At 42.7% G+C, this 21,021-nt stretch overlaps 1 protein-coding gene across 2 annotated transcripts in view; it reads right to left on the bottom strand.

The window, feature by feature from the left end:
• Positions 1-1,200: 1,200 nt before the first annotated feature.
• Positions 1,201-21,021, bottom strand: part of SLC38A1 (solute carrier family 38 member 1) — a 68,579-nt gene continuing 48,758 nt past the window's right edge. The window contains exons 8-16 of one of the 2 annotated variants that reach the window (XM_073327992.2): positions 20,862-20,944; positions 18,985-19,043; positions 18,743-18,871; positions 17,557-17,636; positions 15,936-16,036; positions 10,884-11,002; positions 9,746-9,887; positions 9,556-9,653; positions 1,201-8,296 (exon numbers count right to left, since the gene is read on the bottom strand). In XM_073327992.2, the coding sequence (XP_073184093.1) occupies positions 8,195-8,296; positions 9,556-9,653; positions 9,746-9,887; positions 10,884-11,002; positions 15,936-16,036; positions 17,557-17,636; positions 18,743-18,871; positions 18,985-19,043; positions 20,862-20,944 (913 nt within the window). In that variant the 3' untranslated portion in view covers positions 1,201-8,194. Of the gene's footprint in view, positions 8,297-9,555; positions 9,654-9,745; positions 9,888-10,883; positions 11,003-15,935; positions 16,037-17,556; positions 17,637-18,742; positions 18,872-18,984; positions 19,044-20,861; positions 20,945-21,021 lie in introns of those variants that run through there. The other variant, XM_073327993.1, reaches the window with a different exon arrangement.

Below are 21,021 nucleotides of genomic sequence, written 5' to 3'. Positions count from 1 at the left end.
TCTACGGAAGAGAAGAATGAGGGGGGATTTGATAGCTGCTTTCAACTACCTGAAAGGCGGTTCCAAAGAGGATGGCTCTAGACTGTTCTCAGTGGTAGCAGATGACAGAACAAGGAGTAATGGTCTCAAGTTGCAGTGGGGGAGATTTAGGTTGGATATTAGGAAAAACTTTTTCACTAGGAGGGTGGTGAAACACTGGAATGCGTTACCTAGGGAGGTGGTGGAATCTCCTTCCTTAGAAGTTTTTAAGGTCAGGCTTGACAAAGCCCTGGCTGGGATGATTTAATTGGGGATCGGTCCTGCTTTGAGCAGGGGGTTGGACTAGATGACCTCCTGAGGTCCCTTCCAACCCTGATATTCTATGATTCTATGCTACAACCTGAGGAGCAAGAGTGAATATGTTCCTGCCCTGGTTTCTCCAAATGAGGAAAGAAAAGGGGTGGGAGAGAGATGCAGAGAAAATGTCTCCTCTGTTTAAATTTTCAGTTTCACCAATTCACACTCCCCTACCCAATAATGTATGGAGCAAAGATGGTAATTTGGAATGCCCTCTGGAAGTGGACATGGTGCATTTCTGCAAAACAAGGGGGGATAGGTTAGCAGAGGCTGAATAGAGGCATATATGTTGCATGGGATCCTGCTCCATGAGGGCTCACTGGGCTACTGTGCACGGAGAGGGCTTGGAGACAGGGCAGAGGTTGGTCAAGGAACTTTTTAATGCATGGCTCCTCTGGTCCTTTTCCCTCCCTCCTGAGGTGGATGGATGGGTGCTAGGAAAAGATTCCTTTTTATTTTAAACCTCCCCACATAGTTCCCTTTCATTCAGTTGAGTTATTCAGGGAGAAGATTTTAGCCTGAGGGTGGGATTGTAGCCACCAATTCATTCCACAAGCACTGTTCACTGTGACCAGAGCTATAGTTATATTAGTGACTTAAAGGTGAAAAAGAATTTTTTCAAAGCACCTAGGTGTCATTGGAGGTCAGTGGGATTCAGCTGACTTTGAAAATGTTATCCAATCCCACTTATCAATTCCCTGAGAGTCTAGTACAACTGGGTACCTAGGGCTGCAAGCCTTGAGTTCAATGGGATTATTTGCATAAGTACTACTCAACATCAGTAAGAGTTGCTAGCTCATGCTGTTTAACAGATTGTAACAAATAAATATTTGTCCCCTTGAAAGAATGAATGTAACATTCTCGTTCTTTTAGATCACATTTTTAATGTTTAAAAACTATATTGGTAACAGATTATAGAACTTATTATTTTTTATTTATTTACACACAAACTGGGAAACAATCTATTTGCTTATGTTTAATATGAACAGCACAAAGTATAGTGACGTTAGCAGGAGCAAAGTATCACCCATGAGTCATGACTCATTTGAACACTCCCTTGGAAATTACCTGGTATCAAGTGTACATCACACTGTAGTGTTTGTACTGCAGCTGGGTGAACCTTAACTTACATAGGGACTCTAGGAAATGGATTTAGTATAAACAATCTGAAGTTCAAGCCTTATGAAAAAATACCTTTTACAGTCTGTGTCTTGGCTGAAACACTGTAAACATGCAGCAGTTTGAAAAGCTCTGTAAAAGTGACTAATACATTTTCATTCAAATTTGTGCTCATGTTTAAAACAAATATTACTTCAAGACCTGTCCTTATCCTAGGCTACAAAGCAAGCTTGGAAAATAAATATTTATTTTTAGACCCGTTTCTCAACTTCTATTTTTCATAAATACTGAATACTATATTGTACAGAGTTAACATGGCATGGAATATACTTGATCACTTTGTCTCTAGCACCTGTTTCTAAAGCATGATTATTTCAGTGAGTGAAATTCACCTGGTGTAGCAACCTTCACAAGGCCTGTTCAAGATATTAGTTCCACTTGATCCCTATCAAGAACCTAGGAGGTGACTAGGCATTGTGTAGGCCCTTTGCACAGGGACTAATTTCACCCATCGTGAGCATTGTTTGAATAATTTGCTATTGAGAAAATACGAATACAGGCATTAGAACTGAATTCTAGCAAATTCATTGGACTATATTGGAAAAAATGCAGCCATTTTCTTGCTACATTCATCAATATAATTATAGTTTTAGGTTTAAAGTTTACTGAGGCAACAATGATAAAGGGTAGAGGGGAGGGGATGTACATTTTACTACGTGAGAAGCTAAAGTATTCATGTTTCTGTTCAAATTCGGACACAAACACCTATTTTTGTTAATACGCAGTGACTAACACATCTATTTCATAGGGGATAAACAATAGCAAAAATATACAGCATCCTATTTATTTACAATATAGATACATAAAAATGAAACATTTCATACAATACCACACAACTGCATAGATTCTTCTTTAGAAACAAACATATGCACAGTATGTGAATGTTCAGACCATTTCCCCCCTGTATTTATTAATTTGCTACCATTTTCACAGTTTGTAACAGAAAGCCTTTTTTTTTTATACAAATAAAACATTCTTTGTATATGTTATAGGAAAAAGGTTTTCCTGATGCAAAGTGCTCTTGGGAACTTTTGTGTGAGCTTCTTGGTAGCAGGAAATAAGAGCCATTTATTGGTATTGTTGATGGAATAGAATACATACTGTGTGGGTTGGTCCTAAGGATACCAGTGCTAGGATTGTGGAACTGGATTGGGGTCATTCAAAATCAGAAGGCTTTTTGCCAAGATGCTCTTTAGTCTTAATATAAGATTAAAGCAATTAGTTTTTGCTGATTTAGGATGGGCTATAGATACCGTTATATATAATTAATTATTCGTACAGCACCATAAATACGTATGGTGTTTTGTGTCGTGAGGCAGACGTACAGACGAATCCCATGCTGTCCCCAAACATGTTTTCAAAGTTTCATTTAGATGTGTGCCTGGTCAAAACCGAACACACACACATCCTTATTAAGCTCACAAAATCAACCTTCTGGAGTGGATGGATATCCTGAAGGGTAGGAATTACCCTTCTGCAAGGGGCCAATACAAGGGCTGTGCACCACTAAGATCCCACTTACATCCTCAAATTAGGGCTTATGTGGCACACAGGTCTTGTGCAGGCCCATCTGTACACTTCATCCCAAAACAATGTTACTTCCAAGATTCTAGGTCCAAAATTATAGTAATTTATTTATTTAGGTTTATAAACAGGCAGGAGGAGAGAGAACTTCTTCATTTCTCTCGACAGATCACTGTAAATGAAATGCTAGTCAAGATCAAAAGCCAAAAGTAAAGAATTTTATAGGCCAGATCTGTAGCTGGTGTCAGTCAACATAACACTAGCTCATGATCTATTCCTAAAACCTTATTAGGAACTCCTGCTTGGAACTACTCCCCCCCACCTCCTTCTCCCACCACTTTCCAATAACTATAACAGAATAGTTTAACTAGGTTCACGACCAGTCTATGAATTTGCAGTGTCCACAATAGTGACAAGCTCTCTAGAACAGGAAAGCATGCTGCCACCTACTAAGTAGATACAGTACTCTGGATCCTACTTATTTAACAGAGGAACTCCTATAGCATTTTACAGTGCTCTTAAAAGCCTAGCTAAAATGTGGGACTCATACTTTTGTTAGCTACAAGTTCACTATTCCAAACAAACTGAATAAAAGCAGCACATTTTACAGATAACCTCATACAGTGATTCTGACAGTTACAGCAGGGTCTATTGCATTCTGTTAAGAATGTATAAACCTGATGAGAAAATAAAAAAGCATATTATTTCACAGTCTGTACTACAGACATCAACATACATATTATTCCTTTGCATAAATAGCTATATATATATATATATGATGCCAGTAAATCAGTCTGAGTGAAATCCTCCCCCCCACCCTGTGTACAGGGCCAGCACACAGCCTGTTTAAGGACTGAACTCATCTTGCACCCTTTCAGGACAGAAATGATGATGGTCCTATGCCTAAGGGAAATTGCACTCAGTGCATAAATCCTGCTAATTCATTTTATTTTATCCAATAAGACTGCAGTATGCAAGTTGAAGAAGGGGACAAAGCAGGTGAGGAAGAAGTAAAGAGGGAGAGTGCCCAACTCCCATTGAATATCAATGGGAGTTGGGCACCTAATTCATTTGTGACTTTGAAAGTCCCCCTCAATATCTCCTCTGTCACAGTCCCATCAACTCAGTAATCTATGCTGTCAGAAGTAGAAGAGAGAACGAAAAGGGAATGAGAAGGAGGACAACCTCAGAGTACTTGTAGGATAACACAGTCACCTATGAAATTTTCACAGGTTAAAGTTAGTCTTTTAGGGTGTCTACACTACAAACCAAAGTCGACCTATATTAGGTCAATTTACAGCCACCATAGTAATTTAATGTGGTAGTGCAGATCCACACTACCCTCTTTGGGTTGGTGGTGCACATCCTCATGAGGAGCACTTCTGCTGACCTAAGAGGGGCAGTGTGGGGAGCTGAGAGCCTGCTCTCTGAGCTCCTCTGGCAGCTCCCTGCCTGGAGCCCAGCTGCCCCACAGGCTCCCAGCAGGCTGTCCCCCTCTTTGCTCCCCAGTCCTCACTGGGAGCGGGACAAAGCTTTTTGCCCCCACGTTCTCCACAGGGAGCCAGGGGAAGCCACCCGGGGCTTCTCACCCCTCCTCCTGCTGGCAGCTGGCGCAGGGCTGCTTGGGCTTCTCACCCTGACTCTCAGCAGGGCTCCTATTGTGAAATTGACAAGAAAGCTAATGTAAGAGATGCAGTGTCTACACAAACACTGCATTGCACTAACTACACCGACATAAGCCTTATGCCTCTCGTGGAGGTGGAGTTATTATGTCAGCGTAGTACGGCACTTATATCGGCGGGTCAAAGCTGTAGCGTGTACACTGACATAATTAGGTCGACATAAGCTGCCTTATGTTGACCTAACTGTGTAGTGTAGACTAGCCCATAGGGCTAGAACCTTACAGGTCCTGAGCACCTCCTGCCAAGTTGCTAAGTGACCTCAACTCCCAGTGACTTCAAGCAATGTAAGGCCAAGGCAATAGGAGTGAAGGCAATTCAACAGCTCACAGGAAGTTCAATATCTTGAACTATCAGGTCTGTAAAAAGAAAAAGCTATAGTGACACATAATATCCATACATACAATTGCTAATCCTAGTCTTTTTCCTTAGTTATAGAGTGTGTGTGTGTAAAATGAATCTGCCACTGAAAATGAGAGTCCTCACAAATTGGCAGGTACACTTGAACTTATGAAGGGCATCGTTCAACCCCTGAATGTGCACCTGGACTCCTGTTAGCCATTAGTTCCATTGCTAGTGTAACCCTTCTGCCAGGTGGAGCCAGCAGCAGCAAGGGCCAGGTTCAGTATCTAGTGGTTCCTTTGCAACAATACAACACAAAACTGGCTCGAGCCCCCACCCAGTGACCTAGGACAATTACACACAACCCCCCTGGGTGCCTCTAAGAGGCAATACTTCCCCTCTTGCAAGCACAAAGTCTGAGTGCAGTAAAAACTTTTTAATAAAAGGAGGGAACTCAGAATTAATTTGGGAAAACACTGCAACTAGAGTTCATAAACACAAACCATGAGCAAAAGACCCACGCCTAAGTAAGTTGGGCAGTGTCCTTTTCACCTCAGGTTCTTAATCCAGAAACCCAAGTCCCTTTAACGTGCCCGTCCCTTCTCTGTACCCCACTCACAGTTGCTGTTCTTGGCCAGTGCAGCCCCAGAGTTCAGCGGTTCATTCGCAGAGTTCAGCTCCCATGCTGTGTGGAAGTGGGGGGTGTGGTGTAAGGAGGAACCTTACACACTTTGCTGCTCAGACACTTGCTTGTTACCCCAACAGTCAATTGCCGCGCCTCTCTGTGGGGCTCTGCTCTAGCCCTCTCCATCAGCCACCCTGATGGCCACTCGCCAAGATGTCTCTCAGTGACTTCAACTGTTAGTTGGGGAGCCACACTGCTGGTGCACACTGGGCAGTGTCTTACAACAGAGACGCTGTCCTAAAGTAGATCTAATACTTAGACCTAGGTATCAGTGATTTCAGCTCTGCAGCATGTAACAAGACTCTCAATTGAATCTAAATTAGCTCTTTTATTATACCATGGAGAGAGGGAGGGAGGGAGGGTCAAACAGTGTCTAAGACCCTTAAACAGGACCCATCCTCTCTCAAGTCATTGGGCTTTGGAACCAATGTCCCCTGCCTAGCAAGTGCTGTTCAGTTGAGGGTGAGTCCCTCCATCGGGGAATGCCAGGTGCAGTTCTGCTGCCCTCTGTTCACACAACAAGGATAACAACCCTTTATTACTCTTGCCCCAAAACAAGGAGACTGGGGATCCAACACCAACCACAAGTGATCATTTGGGCAAGCAATCCCATCATGCTGAGCACCTAGACAGGGTGGGTGTGTCCATGCAAACAAGATCAGCTTCTGATGTCTTTTTCCACAGCTCACCACTAGATGTCAGGGGAGAGCTCATTCAGACTCTGCTTACACTAGGACAGGGATCAGCAACCTTTGGCAGGCAGCCCACCAGGAGACTGTGGGAAGTGGCAGCCGGCACATCCCTCGGCCCACGCTGCTTCCCGCCGCCCCCATTAGCCTGGAGCGACAAACCACGGCCAGTGGGAGCTGCAATTGGCCGAACCTGTGGATGCGGCAGGTAAACAAACCAGCCCGGCCTGCCAAGGGGATTACCCTGGCGGGCCGTGTGCCAAAGGTTCCGATCCCTAGCACGCATTTTGACAGCAGAATTCAGACTCTCTCTAATTCACACATCAAGAACAATACAACATGAACAAATGTGTCCCCCTGGCAGTACATTAGTACTAAAAATGATTCAGTATTTGATGATAAAGATCACCTGCTTAGTACTTGAATCTCTAACCTGAGCCATTCTCCAAATTGACAATATGCCACAATATAAATGCAAAGTTAGAGTGCCTCTGCAAATAATTTACAGCTATTTTTGTTTGATCCTGAAGAAACAGAAATAGGCTTTTTAAATATAAAAAAGTGTTCTATTTAAAGAGGTGTTAAAAATAAAAATCTGGCTTGATTCCAATTAAGAATCCAGTTTTGCATAAGGGCCTGATCCTGTTCCCACTGGAGTCAAAACTCATACTGACTTCAATCGGAGGAGGGCTGACCCTAAAAGAGTAAGTTAACTTCTTTACAAGGTCAGCCTTAGGTATATGCAAAACTATCCTAGGATGGAAAAGGCATTAAGTATGACTAAAGGTGGTGGTTTTCGATATAACTGGAATTTTTCATTTTTTCTTGAAAAGCGTAGATGTATTTAGTAAATATTGGTTTATATGGAAGAAAATGCATATTTCTGAACCTTTCCTTTCACACCGAAATCAGCTCTGCCTTCTCCTGGTTGGTTTCAAATGTTCAGTGCTCTATACGGAGTCTATTACTGGTCAGTTTCAAAAGCGTTAGTGCTATTTAATATTCCTCTTGGTCTAAGGTCACTCATGGTTGAGTATGTCTCTCTGCATGGTGGTTTGATGTGCTATCAGCTCAACCATTGGGGCTGGCTGCTCCCATAACCTTTTTTTTTTTTTAAAACGAAGAGCAGCACAAAGTGTAGGACATACTCTTATCTAATACCAACTGATGCTTTCATGGTGCCCTTCATGTAAACACTCCAGAATGCTACACTTACTAAATGAGGGGAAAGGGTTTACAAAATAGTAATGAAAAGCCAGATCAAATGTATGCAATTTAAGAGTAGAGTTTTGGTTTAAAAAAAAAGAGATGGTGAGAAGAGAACATCATTTGTGGAAACTATTCTAGAATCTGGATTTGTAAAACAAAAACAAATACAGTGCTTGCTCCAAAGGACTAAATATTAGGGTTCGGAAGTTTTAAGACCAGTACTAGAACAATCTAATTCATGACCAGAAGAGTAAAAATTAATTATGATTGCAACCAAGTGGCAAAGCCATGTAAACCCTTGCAGACAGTCAACACAACCTTAACATTGATTTGATAACTCAATGGAATTGGAGAAACTGATACTGCTGTTGGGGAAAATGGGCATTTTCTGCAAGAAAATACCATCTATATCAGTATTTAATTATTTGGATTTGATTTGAGTAAACTCATAACAGGATAGATAGATGGGATGGGATAGATAACAAAACAGAATGGTTGTGATTCTGATGAGTAGCAAACAGGGATGTATCCTTTTCAGCATGATGTTGACTTCAGTTGCCTTCAGCATTGTCTCCTGAGTGCACCCAGTCATAGATGACCAAAGGAATGCTCACGAGGGAAAACAATATTCCCAATGCCATGAAAAGAGAAGCCTGAAAGAAAAAAGGAAAGGAGTCTTTCAACTAAGGTAACTTTTTTCCTTACAGAGACTTACAAATTGATACTGGGTTTCAAAATTACAAATGAAAACAAAGCTCTGAATTCCTTGTTAAGCACGGAGAATGAAATTTTCCTCTATCCTCCGTTCACAACCTCTGCCTTAAGTGCTCATTTCAGTGACTATCTGAAGAGGACTGAATGGGTTCTCCTTTGGTACCTATCACCTCTGCTCTTTAACTAGCTAAAGGGCTCATGGCAGAATGAAATAAAGCACATGCACTGAGTCATCCCATGAGGGTTTACTTGCACAGTATTTCAGCCATTGTCATCTTATGGAGCTAATGAATTAACCCACATACGTTACGTAAGATTTTTGCATGCCAGTGCAGAGAAATAACTATGGAATCACGAGCCTGGCCCAAATGAAGTTCTTGATTATGGAGGAATTAAATAAAATTAATCCAAATCACTACTGTAATATGAACAAAACCAAAGGCATGATAACAGAAGGGCTGGTTTGGTAGTGCACTGAGTGCACTCAGCAAACCACAGGGACTATTCAGAATCTTACATGACTCTATTCACAGCTGGGAAATTAACAGGATCCTTGACCTTTACCAAAGAAGTTTTTTATTCTAATCTCAGTATGGGAAGGATTGTGACATCTTCTGAACTGCAAACCTCCCTTGACATTCAGTAAAAACTTGTAAAGCCCTGCTGAGATCAAGTTGTCATAGTCCTGTATGCTTACGAACGGTGAAGAGCTGGCTCCTTTTGCAGGGGGCACCCAAAATTTGACTGTGATCCCTTAAAACAAATGTAAAGCGCTGCAAACATGACACACTGCAGGCTCTTTCAGGTAATATGTTGCTGTGGAAAATAAGTTGTGGCTATGGGGGCAGTTCCTTTGTTACCAAACTTCAAGGGACTCAGAACCTTGCTAGGGATTATTACTATTTAAACTGTGGTACTTCCGGAAGGCCCCCAATTAGATTTGAGGCCCCAATCAGATCAAGGCCTCAATGTGCTAGGTGCTGTACAAACACATAAGAAGGTAAGAGTCCCCACACCAAAGGTCTTACAATCTAATTTAAGACAAAACACTGCACAGGACTGTGACAGAGGGAGGGAGGACAAGGGTAACAGCAGCAGGTTCACGTATGTTCAGACAACCATATTAGATCTGTTCTCAACCTAATACATTTTAATGAGTAACACGCAAAGCACTAAATTGATCTACAGAAAAACATACCCAAATCCTCTGAGTAAATTTTTCTGTATCCTGATGTGTGATTTTTAAATACAGCGATGAAGGAAGAATGAAAATCAACATATTGGCAGAAGTTACTCCTGTAACATTCAAATAAATATGTTAGTTATTGTAGAATTTCACATCTGCCAACAGCTATTTATTATTATTATATAAAACCAGAATACTGTACCTACAACTCCAAAAATATCCTTCATTGAGGGGATAAAAATTACTAACAGGTTGATAATAACCAGGAGGACAAGAGTAACCACAACATGACGACATAAGTCATATTTTGTTTTTTTAGCCAGCTCAAATAAAGAAGAACGCACCTGTAGGAAAAGGAAGAGTTCTCTATTAGGAGGAGCATACAACGTTCAAGCCCATATACTAATTTTTATTGACTCTGTGCATGACAATGAGATTTGCATAGATGCCCCAGTGATTCTGGAGGACTCAAATGCACTGCCTTTGGAATAAGGATTATATTTAATTCAAAATCTGAGAACTGGATTTCTATGTGTCTGTACGAGTGTATTTTCCCCCAGATTATATTTCTTGACAGAGGTGGGGGAGTATGTTGACATGTATATTTTTAGTTCTGCTAGGTTGAAAGCTCATGTAATCGGCTTTGTGTGTGGAATTAAACAGCGAAGGGAAGGAATGGGATTCACCTACATCCAATGCTGCAACACAGCCACTCTGTGGCTGCCATTTCAGCCTACACAATCGGTTGGAATAATGTCACCCATGTGGGCAGGAAGGTATTGAATCCACTTGATCTGCATAATTTCAGATTCAGTGACTCCTCCCCCAGCCTGCCCACAATGCCCCTTTCTATGTCAGATTCTTCAAATGTTGTATAGAGCTCCTTGATCCCTGCAACACACCGGGAAGTGGAGGTTGCCCTCATGGTCAGTCCATCTCACCCTCTCATGAAGAGCCCTACTACAACAGGGTGACTGAAAGGGATTTCTGTGGTTCCTCTGTTCTTGGATGAATTTCATCCTTGATTCTGCCCCTATTGAGATCAATAGGGTAGGACAAGGCCCTTATGTATTTTCATTTTAAATCGACTTAACACCTTCCAGTTCCAAGAGAGAATAATTTATTTTAATTGTATGATAGTTTCTTATTCTCCCATCCAAACTCCCAATGAAGCCAATGGGAGTTTAATATGTGGAAAGACTGACTGCAGGATCAAGTACTCGCTGTAGTCTGCCACTGATTCAGAAACCAGGCCCCACACACAAGCCAGCCTTGCTTTGGGAGAGTGCACCTACTACAGATCTTAGCTGTTTCCAAATTGCAAGGAGCCTGATACTTACAGTGAAAAACAGCACTGGCACTGTGAGAATGACTGCAAAAATGACAGCCACACGCACTGTCAGGATAAGGATGTCATCTCTACTCTGGTAGTTGTGAAGCAGATCTGAGTGCACATTGTCTGCAGAGAAGACAATAACGTAAGTGTTCCTGCAAATAAGCAATTAATTTATAGAAACCGTCACTTAACAAGGGCCTTCTTGTACAATAAGTGATGTATCAACAAACAAAAGGGCAGGAAATGAAACATTCTTGAGTTAAAATAGGTTTTAAACCATACTCTAGTGATTCCATTTTTCAAGATTAACTCTTTGGGGCCCTGTTTCCGAAAAGCATCCCTAGTCAAGAAAGCACAAGGTTAACTCTAAGCTAAAGTCCATTGCAGGAAGACTACAGGGAGGCATAGCATAGCTACTGGGGATTTTTTGGCAGCTTAAACTTATATAAAAATAACCACATGCACTGTCCCTGCTGAATTTATACTAAATTATTAGGTTTCACTAAAGTCCAAATAGCAAATAGAGTGCTAGGAGAAAACAGAACATCTTCTCTTGAAGAACAAACCCCGTTTTAGGTCAACCCTTTCCCCATGCAACATGGGGTTTCTCCAACCACACAAACTGCCATCCAGCTACTTCTGGTGGCTACCCCAACATCCCCATTTTCCCCCTTGAACTTACCCTCTTCTCTCAGCAACACTCACAGCCCCTGCACCTCAATGACCACCTCCTGGAGGAAGTGATCCATTCTAAATGCTGCTGATATGGGTCACTGGGAGTGCCATATGCTGGTGTACTGACAGTATTTTAACAAAGCCTCCCACAAAAGCATCTATCTCCCTTAACCAGTGAGAAATGCTATGAACCAGGTGTACGCACGCTGGCAGACAGGAAGAACATAGAATTCATTTGTTTGTTTCCGCACCTTTAAAAAATTCACATAACTGTAACCAAAGGAAGCAAATGCACTGGGCACAAAAAAAGTATATTAATTTGCCCTTTTCTGGAGGTGTTCAGACTTTGTTTCTGAAAGGTGTCCTGAAAAAACTGATAGCACAGAACAGTGGTCAGCCAGTGTAATCTGAAGTGGAGAGGCAGGAGGGTAAAGACCTTGCAGGGGGCTCATTGGGGATATATAGTTTTAAAATACCTGCCATTTGGTGCAATCTGGTCTATTCCTAAAGGCAAAAATATTGCTTGTCAGAAAGATTTGACCCTAAAGGATAAACCCTCTCTGGCAAGAATCACTTATCAATATACAGAAAAAGCCTGAAATCATCCCAAACTTCTTCAGTTTGAGGGTGCAATTTTAAAAGGGGGCTGGCATAGCCTCTTCTTGTACTTGGCTTATACCACATGAGGCACATTCTGCCATTACAAGCCCAGGTTGCTGCCCCTGTACCTCTGGTCTCCCACTCAGCCTGACCATGAAATACCATGACCATGAAATAACAGCCCAAGCAAGTGACCTTTAGCAACACCTAATTTTTTGTAACTGTACTCTTGTAGTGTACATATGGCAATAACGCGACACCTTGAGCAAACAGACAAGTGGTGTTGGTTTAAAAAAGAGAGGGCCAAAATAAACATGCTATTCTGGTCTATGAAAGGATGGTGGAAAGGGTTACAGAAAAAAAAAGTGCATTTAAAAAAGGCATTCATTCATGTTCCTGTCAGTCTCAAATAATGATCCATGGGCAAGAAGAAAAGTAATACTGCCCTTCCACGCCCCAATTCTACAACTGATAGTGTGCAGGCAAACATTGGAGAGGGGAGCTCTCGCAGATGCAGCATTATCCACACACTATTAATATTCAGACACATGGTAAAGTAGAAAAGAATTGGGTTTCCTTTCCTCACAGATTCACGCAATCTGTAGGGTTAGATTTGCCTCCTGTGTGGACTTGTCTCCAGGGTTCCTGCTCCAGGTCGCCCCCTGGACCCAGTCCCAGCACTCAGCCAGATATCTGTTCTGTGGTATCTGGGAGTTTTGGTGCATTAGTTTGGTCTTAAGAGGCTCAGATCCTTCAGCTGAGCCACAGATAGTCCAACCCTTCCAGGGTTTTCAATAAACCCAAATGAAGTAACCGCAAATGAAACATCCCATGTGTGGGGTCAGAGTCCTCTTCATCTTCTGTAAAGCAGCGGGCCCCAAGTAGGCTCACAGACTAGTGTCAAAGATTAGTCCCATCATAAGTGGATCCACAACAGGTCCTCCCTTCCTTTGAGGAGGGGTTTCCAGGCAGTATCAGCTAAGGAGTTCTAGCCTTTAGCCAGAACTTGGTCCAGTAGCTAAAACTGAAGATTTGCTGTCCTGATTGGTCTGCCCCCCAGTTCAGCTGGGTTTTTCTCTTTTAAGCTCCTCCCTCCAATTCTGATATCACCTACAGGTGAAGCCAGGCACAGCCAAGTGAGTCCACAGTAGCTCATTAACCCTATACTATTTGTAATACTGGGGCCGGCAGGTCTAGCCCCACCCAAAACTAAAAGCCCCCCCCCCCTCAATTAATCAGAGTAACCACTAAGCCCAGACCACAATTGATTTCTGGGGACAACAAATGGGGAAAAAAAAAAAAAGAAAAGAAACAGAAGCAGGAGTGAGGTCATAGGTTGAAAATCAGGGATCTGGAGCATGACACTGAACAGAGAACCCCAGATAACACCGACTGCTCCTCAAAGGTGTCTAGGGAGTCAGTGGACCCTGCTCAGAGGAATTCTGCCTGGAGGCATGATCATACGAGGGATCAGAAGTAGGCCCCACAGTTACAGAGCACAGTCCTGCTCAGCTTCTTCCTCCTGGTATAATGGATGGAAATCTTGGGCAAGCACCAGGAGGAGATTAACAAGGAGGCCTCATGACTTTCTGGGGCCACGGATGAGGTGTGCCACGACTAGGAAATGTGAGGAAAAATGCAGCCAGATGCTCAGTAAGAGGTTCTGGAGGAACAGGAAGAGGGGCTGCAAGTGTGCTAGGCTCATTAACCCTGTGTTGCTGAGAGCGGGGTTTGTACACCCCATCACAGGACTCCAAACTCCTCCTACATGAGGTGGGAATTTCAAAGAAGTTCCAGGAAATGAATCTTGGGGAGTTTATTCGCCTTCTCAAACGTCTTGGGGAATCAGATCCGCAGCTGGTGTAAATCTGCCTGGCTCTCTTGAAGTCAATATGATCTACTGATTTATACCAGCTGAAGATCTGGCCCATTGTGGCTATTTCTTCAGGACCATAGAACTGGATCATTAATTCTAATATTTTATTTGTCGTTTTCTATGAAAACTTACTGGCTAGCAGCAGCCCAACTGTTGAATGAGTGGCCACCAGTCTTGGCACCTGCAGCCTTCCTCAGTTTTCTTGGCATAATCCATTAAACAGAAATGGTGAATTCAAATTATCTTACTTTCTGCAAATTGGAGGCTTCATATCCACCATGACAGCCTCATGGTAGAAACTAATATATTTTTTGTAAGTTGTTAGGTCACCAAAAGTTCATCTGTCTATGACAGAAATGTAAAATTTCAAATTTGCTTCCCCTACCCATCAATATCCAAATATGCATTGGTTACCAACCTTTCCAGACTACTGTACCCCCTTCAGGAGTCTGATTTGTCTTGTGTACCCCAAGTTTCACCTCACTTAAAAACTACTTGCTTACAAAATCAGACATAAAAATACAAGAGTGTCACAACACACTATTACTGACAAATTGCTGACTTTCTCATTTTACCATGTAATTATAAAATACATTGATTAGAATAGAAAAACTGTACTTATAGTTCAGTGTACCTGAAGCCCGAGTCCCACTGCCCAGGGCCGAAGACTATAACTTAGTATCATGGGGGCCCCTGTGGTATGGGGCCCCAGGCAATTGCCGTGCTTGCCATCCCCTAATGCCAGCTCTGCACTTGTGACCCCCCTAAACCCATCCCGCAAACCCGTTGGGGGTTGCAACCACCAAGTAAAGAAACACTGAACTAGGTGAATATCTAGATAAGTTGACGTACCCCCTGGAAGACCTTTGTGTACCCCCAGGGGTACGCGTCCCCATGGTTGAGAACCACTGCCATAATGAATGACTGTAACAAACATGAAGGCTGTAGCTTGACAGAGCACTTGAAATCTAATAAGAAAGACTGATGACCTTTTGGTGCCCCTTATGGAAAACTCACAGGTCAAATCTGTGATCTCCCTCTGATTGACTTAGTGGCCTGTAACGAACAAATGTACCAAATTTCAAGACTCAAACTGCTTTAGAACATTAGCTCTCAATCATCCTGCCAGTGTAAGGGTCTCTGGGTTCTCCGATTTTTATTTATTCTGCATATTCCTTTTAATAAGGAAAAAAAATAAGATTTGCTTGGTTTTTGTATTTTTAAAGTGAATTAGTGTTCATGAAAGGAGGCGGGTTGAAAATCTTGGACACTGAAGTATTCAGAACTGCGAAAGTATTTCAAGCAGCAGCATTCCAAGCTGACCTAAACTGCATCACCAATGTATTTAACTTGAATGGGTAGGGACCAGTTCTTGCTAACAGAGGGAGTACAGTCTCCGCATCCATTGCCTCTGTGCCGAGAACAGCAATAAGGCTGCCAATTACTGTGGTGATGATTTTGACACCTATTCACTAAGCGCTATCCTAAGATCACAATCTCATTTTACACAGGCAATTGAATAGCCAATCAGATATCACTTAATCACTTTAGGTCATTACTGATCTGAGCTGAATTGAAACTAGTAACTGAAAGTTACTGATATGACACTGCTAAGCTCCAGTTACCCAAAATAAAACTAGTTTACATTAAACTTGTGCCTTTGCTCCTTTCTCTTTCATTTTTGAAGTTAAATTAGCAAGTGCTGCATATAGCTACTGTGTGTAGCCACTCAGAGCACCGGTAAAGAAGAGATTTGTATCTTTATGGAAAAATTTAGGGAAATTGTTTTCAAAATTCTAGTAAGATAAGTGAGTGGGATTCTCCTTTTTCAATGGGTAAATGTTATTGATTTCACCTGGATTCTTTCTGACAGGTATGTTAGATCAGCAAAAACTGCTTACTTACCATAGAAAGTTAAATAGCCAAAAATGGCAGTCATGAAGTACATAACGAACATGGCAAAAAATGAGGTATTTGAAACCATTTGCATTCTCTTCTGTGTGCGACTGGAAAAAGAAGGAAAAATAATAAATGGCTGTATAAATCTTTGCACAAACAAAATTAACTAGCATCGGAGAGACTCCAGAGTGTGTCTTTCTTCATTTAAATCAGTGATCCCCAATAGCTGTATTGAAGGAGGAAAATGACTGGGGGACTAAGTCTCCCAAAAGCCATTGCTAGCCTCCCAGTTTTGCTAGGATTTTAAGTCAAGGGAACATAATGACCATTCTGTGAATAGTGCCCTCCCCAAATCACAACGGGTGGCTATGGCCCCTAGCAGTAGCCTCTGTAGCAGAGAAGGGGTCAGCTTGGAACTGCTTCTGTGTGCAAATTAAAGGACCAGTAAAACAACAGACTGTTAACATCCTAAATGTTTGCAAAAAATGGTCTGTGTCCTCTGGTAAGAACTGCTGTAGTTTAAAAAAAAAATTGGTTAAACATAAACATTTCATTTTTGACACTTATTTTGAAATGCTTAAACCTGGGTGCCTAAAGTTGGGCTCTTAATCCATATTTTGATACCAAAATAGAACACCCAGATTTCTAGAAGAGCTGAGCACCCAAAAATCCCACTGAAGTCAATGGAAGCTGAAAGTGCCCAACAGCTCCCAGTTAGACACCTTATTAAGTGGCCAGAATTTCAACAAACAGCAGATCCTTTGACAAGGATGGGAACTGCAGCAGGCTGAGCATTGCTGAAATTCCAGTAACTTCTTTTAGGTACTTAAATAGGAGCTGAACTCTTTTGGCTTTGAAGAACTAATGCAAAGACATTAATATAGAGTAAAGAGAGAAAATGGCACACAGACATTTAGGAGCAGATTTTGCTTCACGGCAAAAAATGTTTTCATCTAAGGTATAAAAATATCAGCCCTGATTCTCCACTCAATCTGAGCTATGCTGGAGGGAGCAGTTGCAAGGAGCCAGCTGCAGCTCCCTGATCATTGGCTGCTCAGCCTTGATGGATGTTAAAGCAGCAGGGAGGCTACTGTAACTTGCACCAGTGCAAATCAAGTCACCACACCTATTGCCTGCTCATGCCCCTTTGCTCCCCTTATGCTAGGGACAGAGGTACAGTGGCTGGTGTGGGAGGCTCCTCTTCATCTTTCTTACACAAAGAAAAGTTATTGGTGCTAGTCACATCATTTAACTACATTTGATGTGGTTTAAAAACACATTGGGGTGAAAGCCTGTACATAAAAAGCATAACTTGTTACTGTCACAGTCTTTTTGCTACATTGGAATCAATGGCATTAGCTGAAATACAAGACTATCTTGTAAACTATAATAATTTGCACTGCTTGGCTCTTCAAAATAGCTGTCATTCTAAAGAAAACCCCTGGGATGTCATGTTACCCCATAGGGAACCCAGATTTACCTAGCTTCAAGCAGTGCTCCTTTGTTTTCTGATTTTATTAAACTATCTTTCATTTGAATTACAAGGGTGATGTGGAGCAACTCTGCACTAACATTTTACACTCTAAACAGTCCATTTTAAACAATCAAACAATAAAAAACATCTTACTCTTTAAGTTCGCTGTAGATTGGAAGGACCGATGGGTGGCACACAAATGCAAATGCAAGGGTGGGCAAAGCATAAACAGTCTGTTTGAACATAATTGAAGAAAATCCAGTTAGGAAAAATACATATTAAGAAATCATCAGTGTTTCAATTACTTCATCTCCCAACTTTCTGAACTCTTCAACTGAACACTGAGAGTCCTTGCAGGGAAGGCAGAGCGCCTGTCAAATAACACGTATTTAACAAAACATCAGGAACAATAACTTTTCAATGTGAGGACACAATCTATGCATTTTTCTTGCAAATATTTTGGACTCAGTTCAGAGACAGCAGTCGTGTAGCTGCTGCTACCACCCAGGGCCGCTGGGAGATGTGGGGGGGAAGTGGGGCAATTTGCCCCAGGCCCTGGGCCCCACAGGGGCCCCCATGAGAGTTTTTGGCGGCACTTCGGTGGCGGGTCCTTCAGTGCCGTCGAACACACCCAGAGTGAAGGACCCGCCGCTGCTTCTTCCGCTCCGGGTCTTTGGCAAAGTGCCCCAAAGACCCGGAGTGGAAGGACCCCCGCCACCGAAGACCCCAGGTCCCCTGAATCCTCTGTGTGGCCCTGCTACCACCGGCTTTGTTCCCTTGAATAAGACACTTTCACATCCTCTACTATTGCTGCCAAATACACTCTTGTGTGAGAGGGGCAAATGTTTGATCTTTACGTGCCATGAGGAGGAAAATTATTTCAGTGCCATAGAATGGATGCTCAGAGGTGTCTGATCATGATAGATAAGAGCTGGATTGTGATATTTAGGCTCAGCCCATAGTAAGGAGCAGTGCAGAGGGTCACTGTCCCAGAGGGAGTACTGGGATACATTCTGTTTCAGGGAGGCAAATGCCTGCTGGAGTTCCCAGGCATTACAACCTCTGGGTATTGATTGATAGTGCAGTTCATTCCCTCTTTGAAGCTGGCCCTATCTGCTGCCTGGTGCAAAGAGAGGCAGAGTCTCAACTCCTTGAAGTCCAATGGAACCTGCCCCTTACACAAGCTGAGGGAGAAGGTTCATTATGCCCTCTCCATCACAGCGCATCTGTGAAAGGCCCACGGAGACTGGATCTAAATGATGTGTCTAATTGACTAGGAATATGGAGTATGATATCAAATTATCTGAATTAAAAATAAATATCATAGAAAGAAACATACCTTGGAATTAAAGGTAACATACTTTGGTTGACACATATCTTCATGTGCTGAGCTAACATTTGATATGATAGGTGATGTTGCATTTGGCTCCAATACTGGGCAGGAAAGTTGAAATTTCTTGTAGATAACCTGGAATAAAGTGTCACATGGTAAACTGTAAAAACTATTATTAAAATAAAAATGCACACTGAAGACACTATAGGAGCAACTCTAATCCAACCAAAACAGCAAGCAGAACTTACCACTATGAGGAAAAAAACCATGCAACCAAGGGAAAATCCACTAGTATATCCAAGATACCCTAAAAGAAATACAAAAGAAATAAAATCAATAACACATTTAATGGTCACATTTATTTTGTTTTTGTTCTTTTCATAGCTTGTTACTTTATAACATAGTTAAAGTTATTACATATAACATGCACCATGAACTTCAGGATAGTATAAAAGTGCTTCTCATTTTTCTGTAAATCTGTCATTTCACAAGGTTGCAACATTTCAGACATATTAAAACTCTGTTCTGATATGTCTGACCCTCATTTAATATTCCTCTCCTGCCTCCTTGCAGATCATCTATATGGCAATTTGACTAACTGCATTCTTGAGAATGACTTTCACAATGGACATAAACTTGATAATAGGAAAATATGCCGCAAATCATGAAGTGCTTAAATGTTAAAAGTTACTATGGATTAGATTTTCCAAAGGTTTTCCAAAGATTTTTATTTTTATTTCAAGGGCAGTTAGGTGCCTAACCTCCTTAGGTGCTTTTGGAAATTTCAACAGATGCCTATCAGCAACGTTAGGCACCTAAATACCTTTGAAAATCTGGCCATATAGGGTGAGAGGTGCCTAGTGGAATCTAAGGAATATCCATAACCATATACACATATTACCTAGACCAGCGGTGGGCAAACTTTTTGGCCCGAGGGCCACATGGGGGTTGCGAAACAGTATGGAGGGCTGGGTTGGGAAGGCTGTGCCTCCCCAAACAGCCTGGCCCTTGTCCTCTTCCACTTCCCGCCCCCGACTGCCCCCCTCAGAACCTCTGCCCCATCCAACCCACCCTGCTCCTTGTCCTGTGACCTCTCACTCCCAGGACCCCCCGCCCCTAACCACCCCCACCCCCATCCAACCCCCCCTGCTCCCTGTCCCCTGACTGCCCCGCCCCCATCCACGCGCCCAACCCCCTGACAGGCCCCCCGGGACCCCTGACCCATCCAACCCCCCCCCACACTCCTTGTCTCCTGAGTGCCTCCTCCCAGGACCCCCATCCCTAACTGCATCCCAGGACCCCACCACCTATCCAACCCCCCTGCTCCCTGCCCCCACCCCCGGGACCCCCCTGGTCCCTCACCCCCTATCCAACGCCCCCTGCTCCCGTCTCCTGACCGCCCCCCCCAAAAACCTCTGCCCCATCCAACCACCCTCTGTCCCCTGACTTCCCCCCGGAACCTCCTGCCCCTTATCCAACACCCCCTCACCCCCTTACCGTGCCACTCAGAGCGGCAGGACAGCCTTACTGGAAAGCCTGGGGGGTGGGTGGGTGCAAACTGCGCTGCCCCAGTGGCAGTGTCACTACGGGGAAGGGGGACAGCAGGGGAGGAGCCAGGGGTGAGCTTCCCCGGCCGGGAGCTCAGAGGCTGGGCACGACGGTCCCGCGGGCCATAGTTTGCCCACCTCTGACCTAGACAGAACTAGTCAAAAATTTTCAATGAGAATTGTTATTGAAATTTTGAATTTTGATGGAAAAAACATTTTTTGACAATTCTGTTGCAATTAAAAAAATTACTAGTTCTATGTAATATTAATTTACCTAATGGAATAAACACCCCGGTGGTCATAAAAACTGTAATCAGTTGCCACCAGCAAATGGAAGAGATAACGAACACATTATTTTGAATCAATTTAGTTATACTGTGCTCATATGTCATGTTACTAGCTTTTAATTTAGGCCTGGCTTGTTTCAGGATGCCTAATACATAGCTTATTCCTGTGCTAAGGCCACTTTATTCATGACTGAGCACTGCCCTCTACATTATATCTGAATGGCCAATACGACCTAGAGGGGAGCAAAATTTGGGTACCCCCACTTTATTCTAACAATATTTGAGTCTTACCTAAGTTCTTAAGAAGACACAAGGGGAGGATTATAGTAAATGTTACGGCTACAACAAGAATTCGCCCATCCACATACCATGCCCTGTAAAACATTTCAAAGATACAGTGAAATCTCTTCTTAAAGCACTATCACTATTTTTTTACATTGGGTCAGCCATC

The sequence above is a fragment of the Lepidochelys kempii genome, chromosome 1 (assembly GCF_965140285.1).
Source record: "Lepidochelys kempii isolate rLepKem1 chromosome 1, rLepKem1.hap1, whole genome shotgun sequence".
NCBI lineage: Eukaryota > Metazoa > Chordata > Testudines > Cheloniidae > Lepidochelys > Lepidochelys kempii.
The sequence above is the reverse complement of the archived record's forward strand: the minus strand, read 5'-3'. Positions and strand labels throughout refer to the sequence as shown.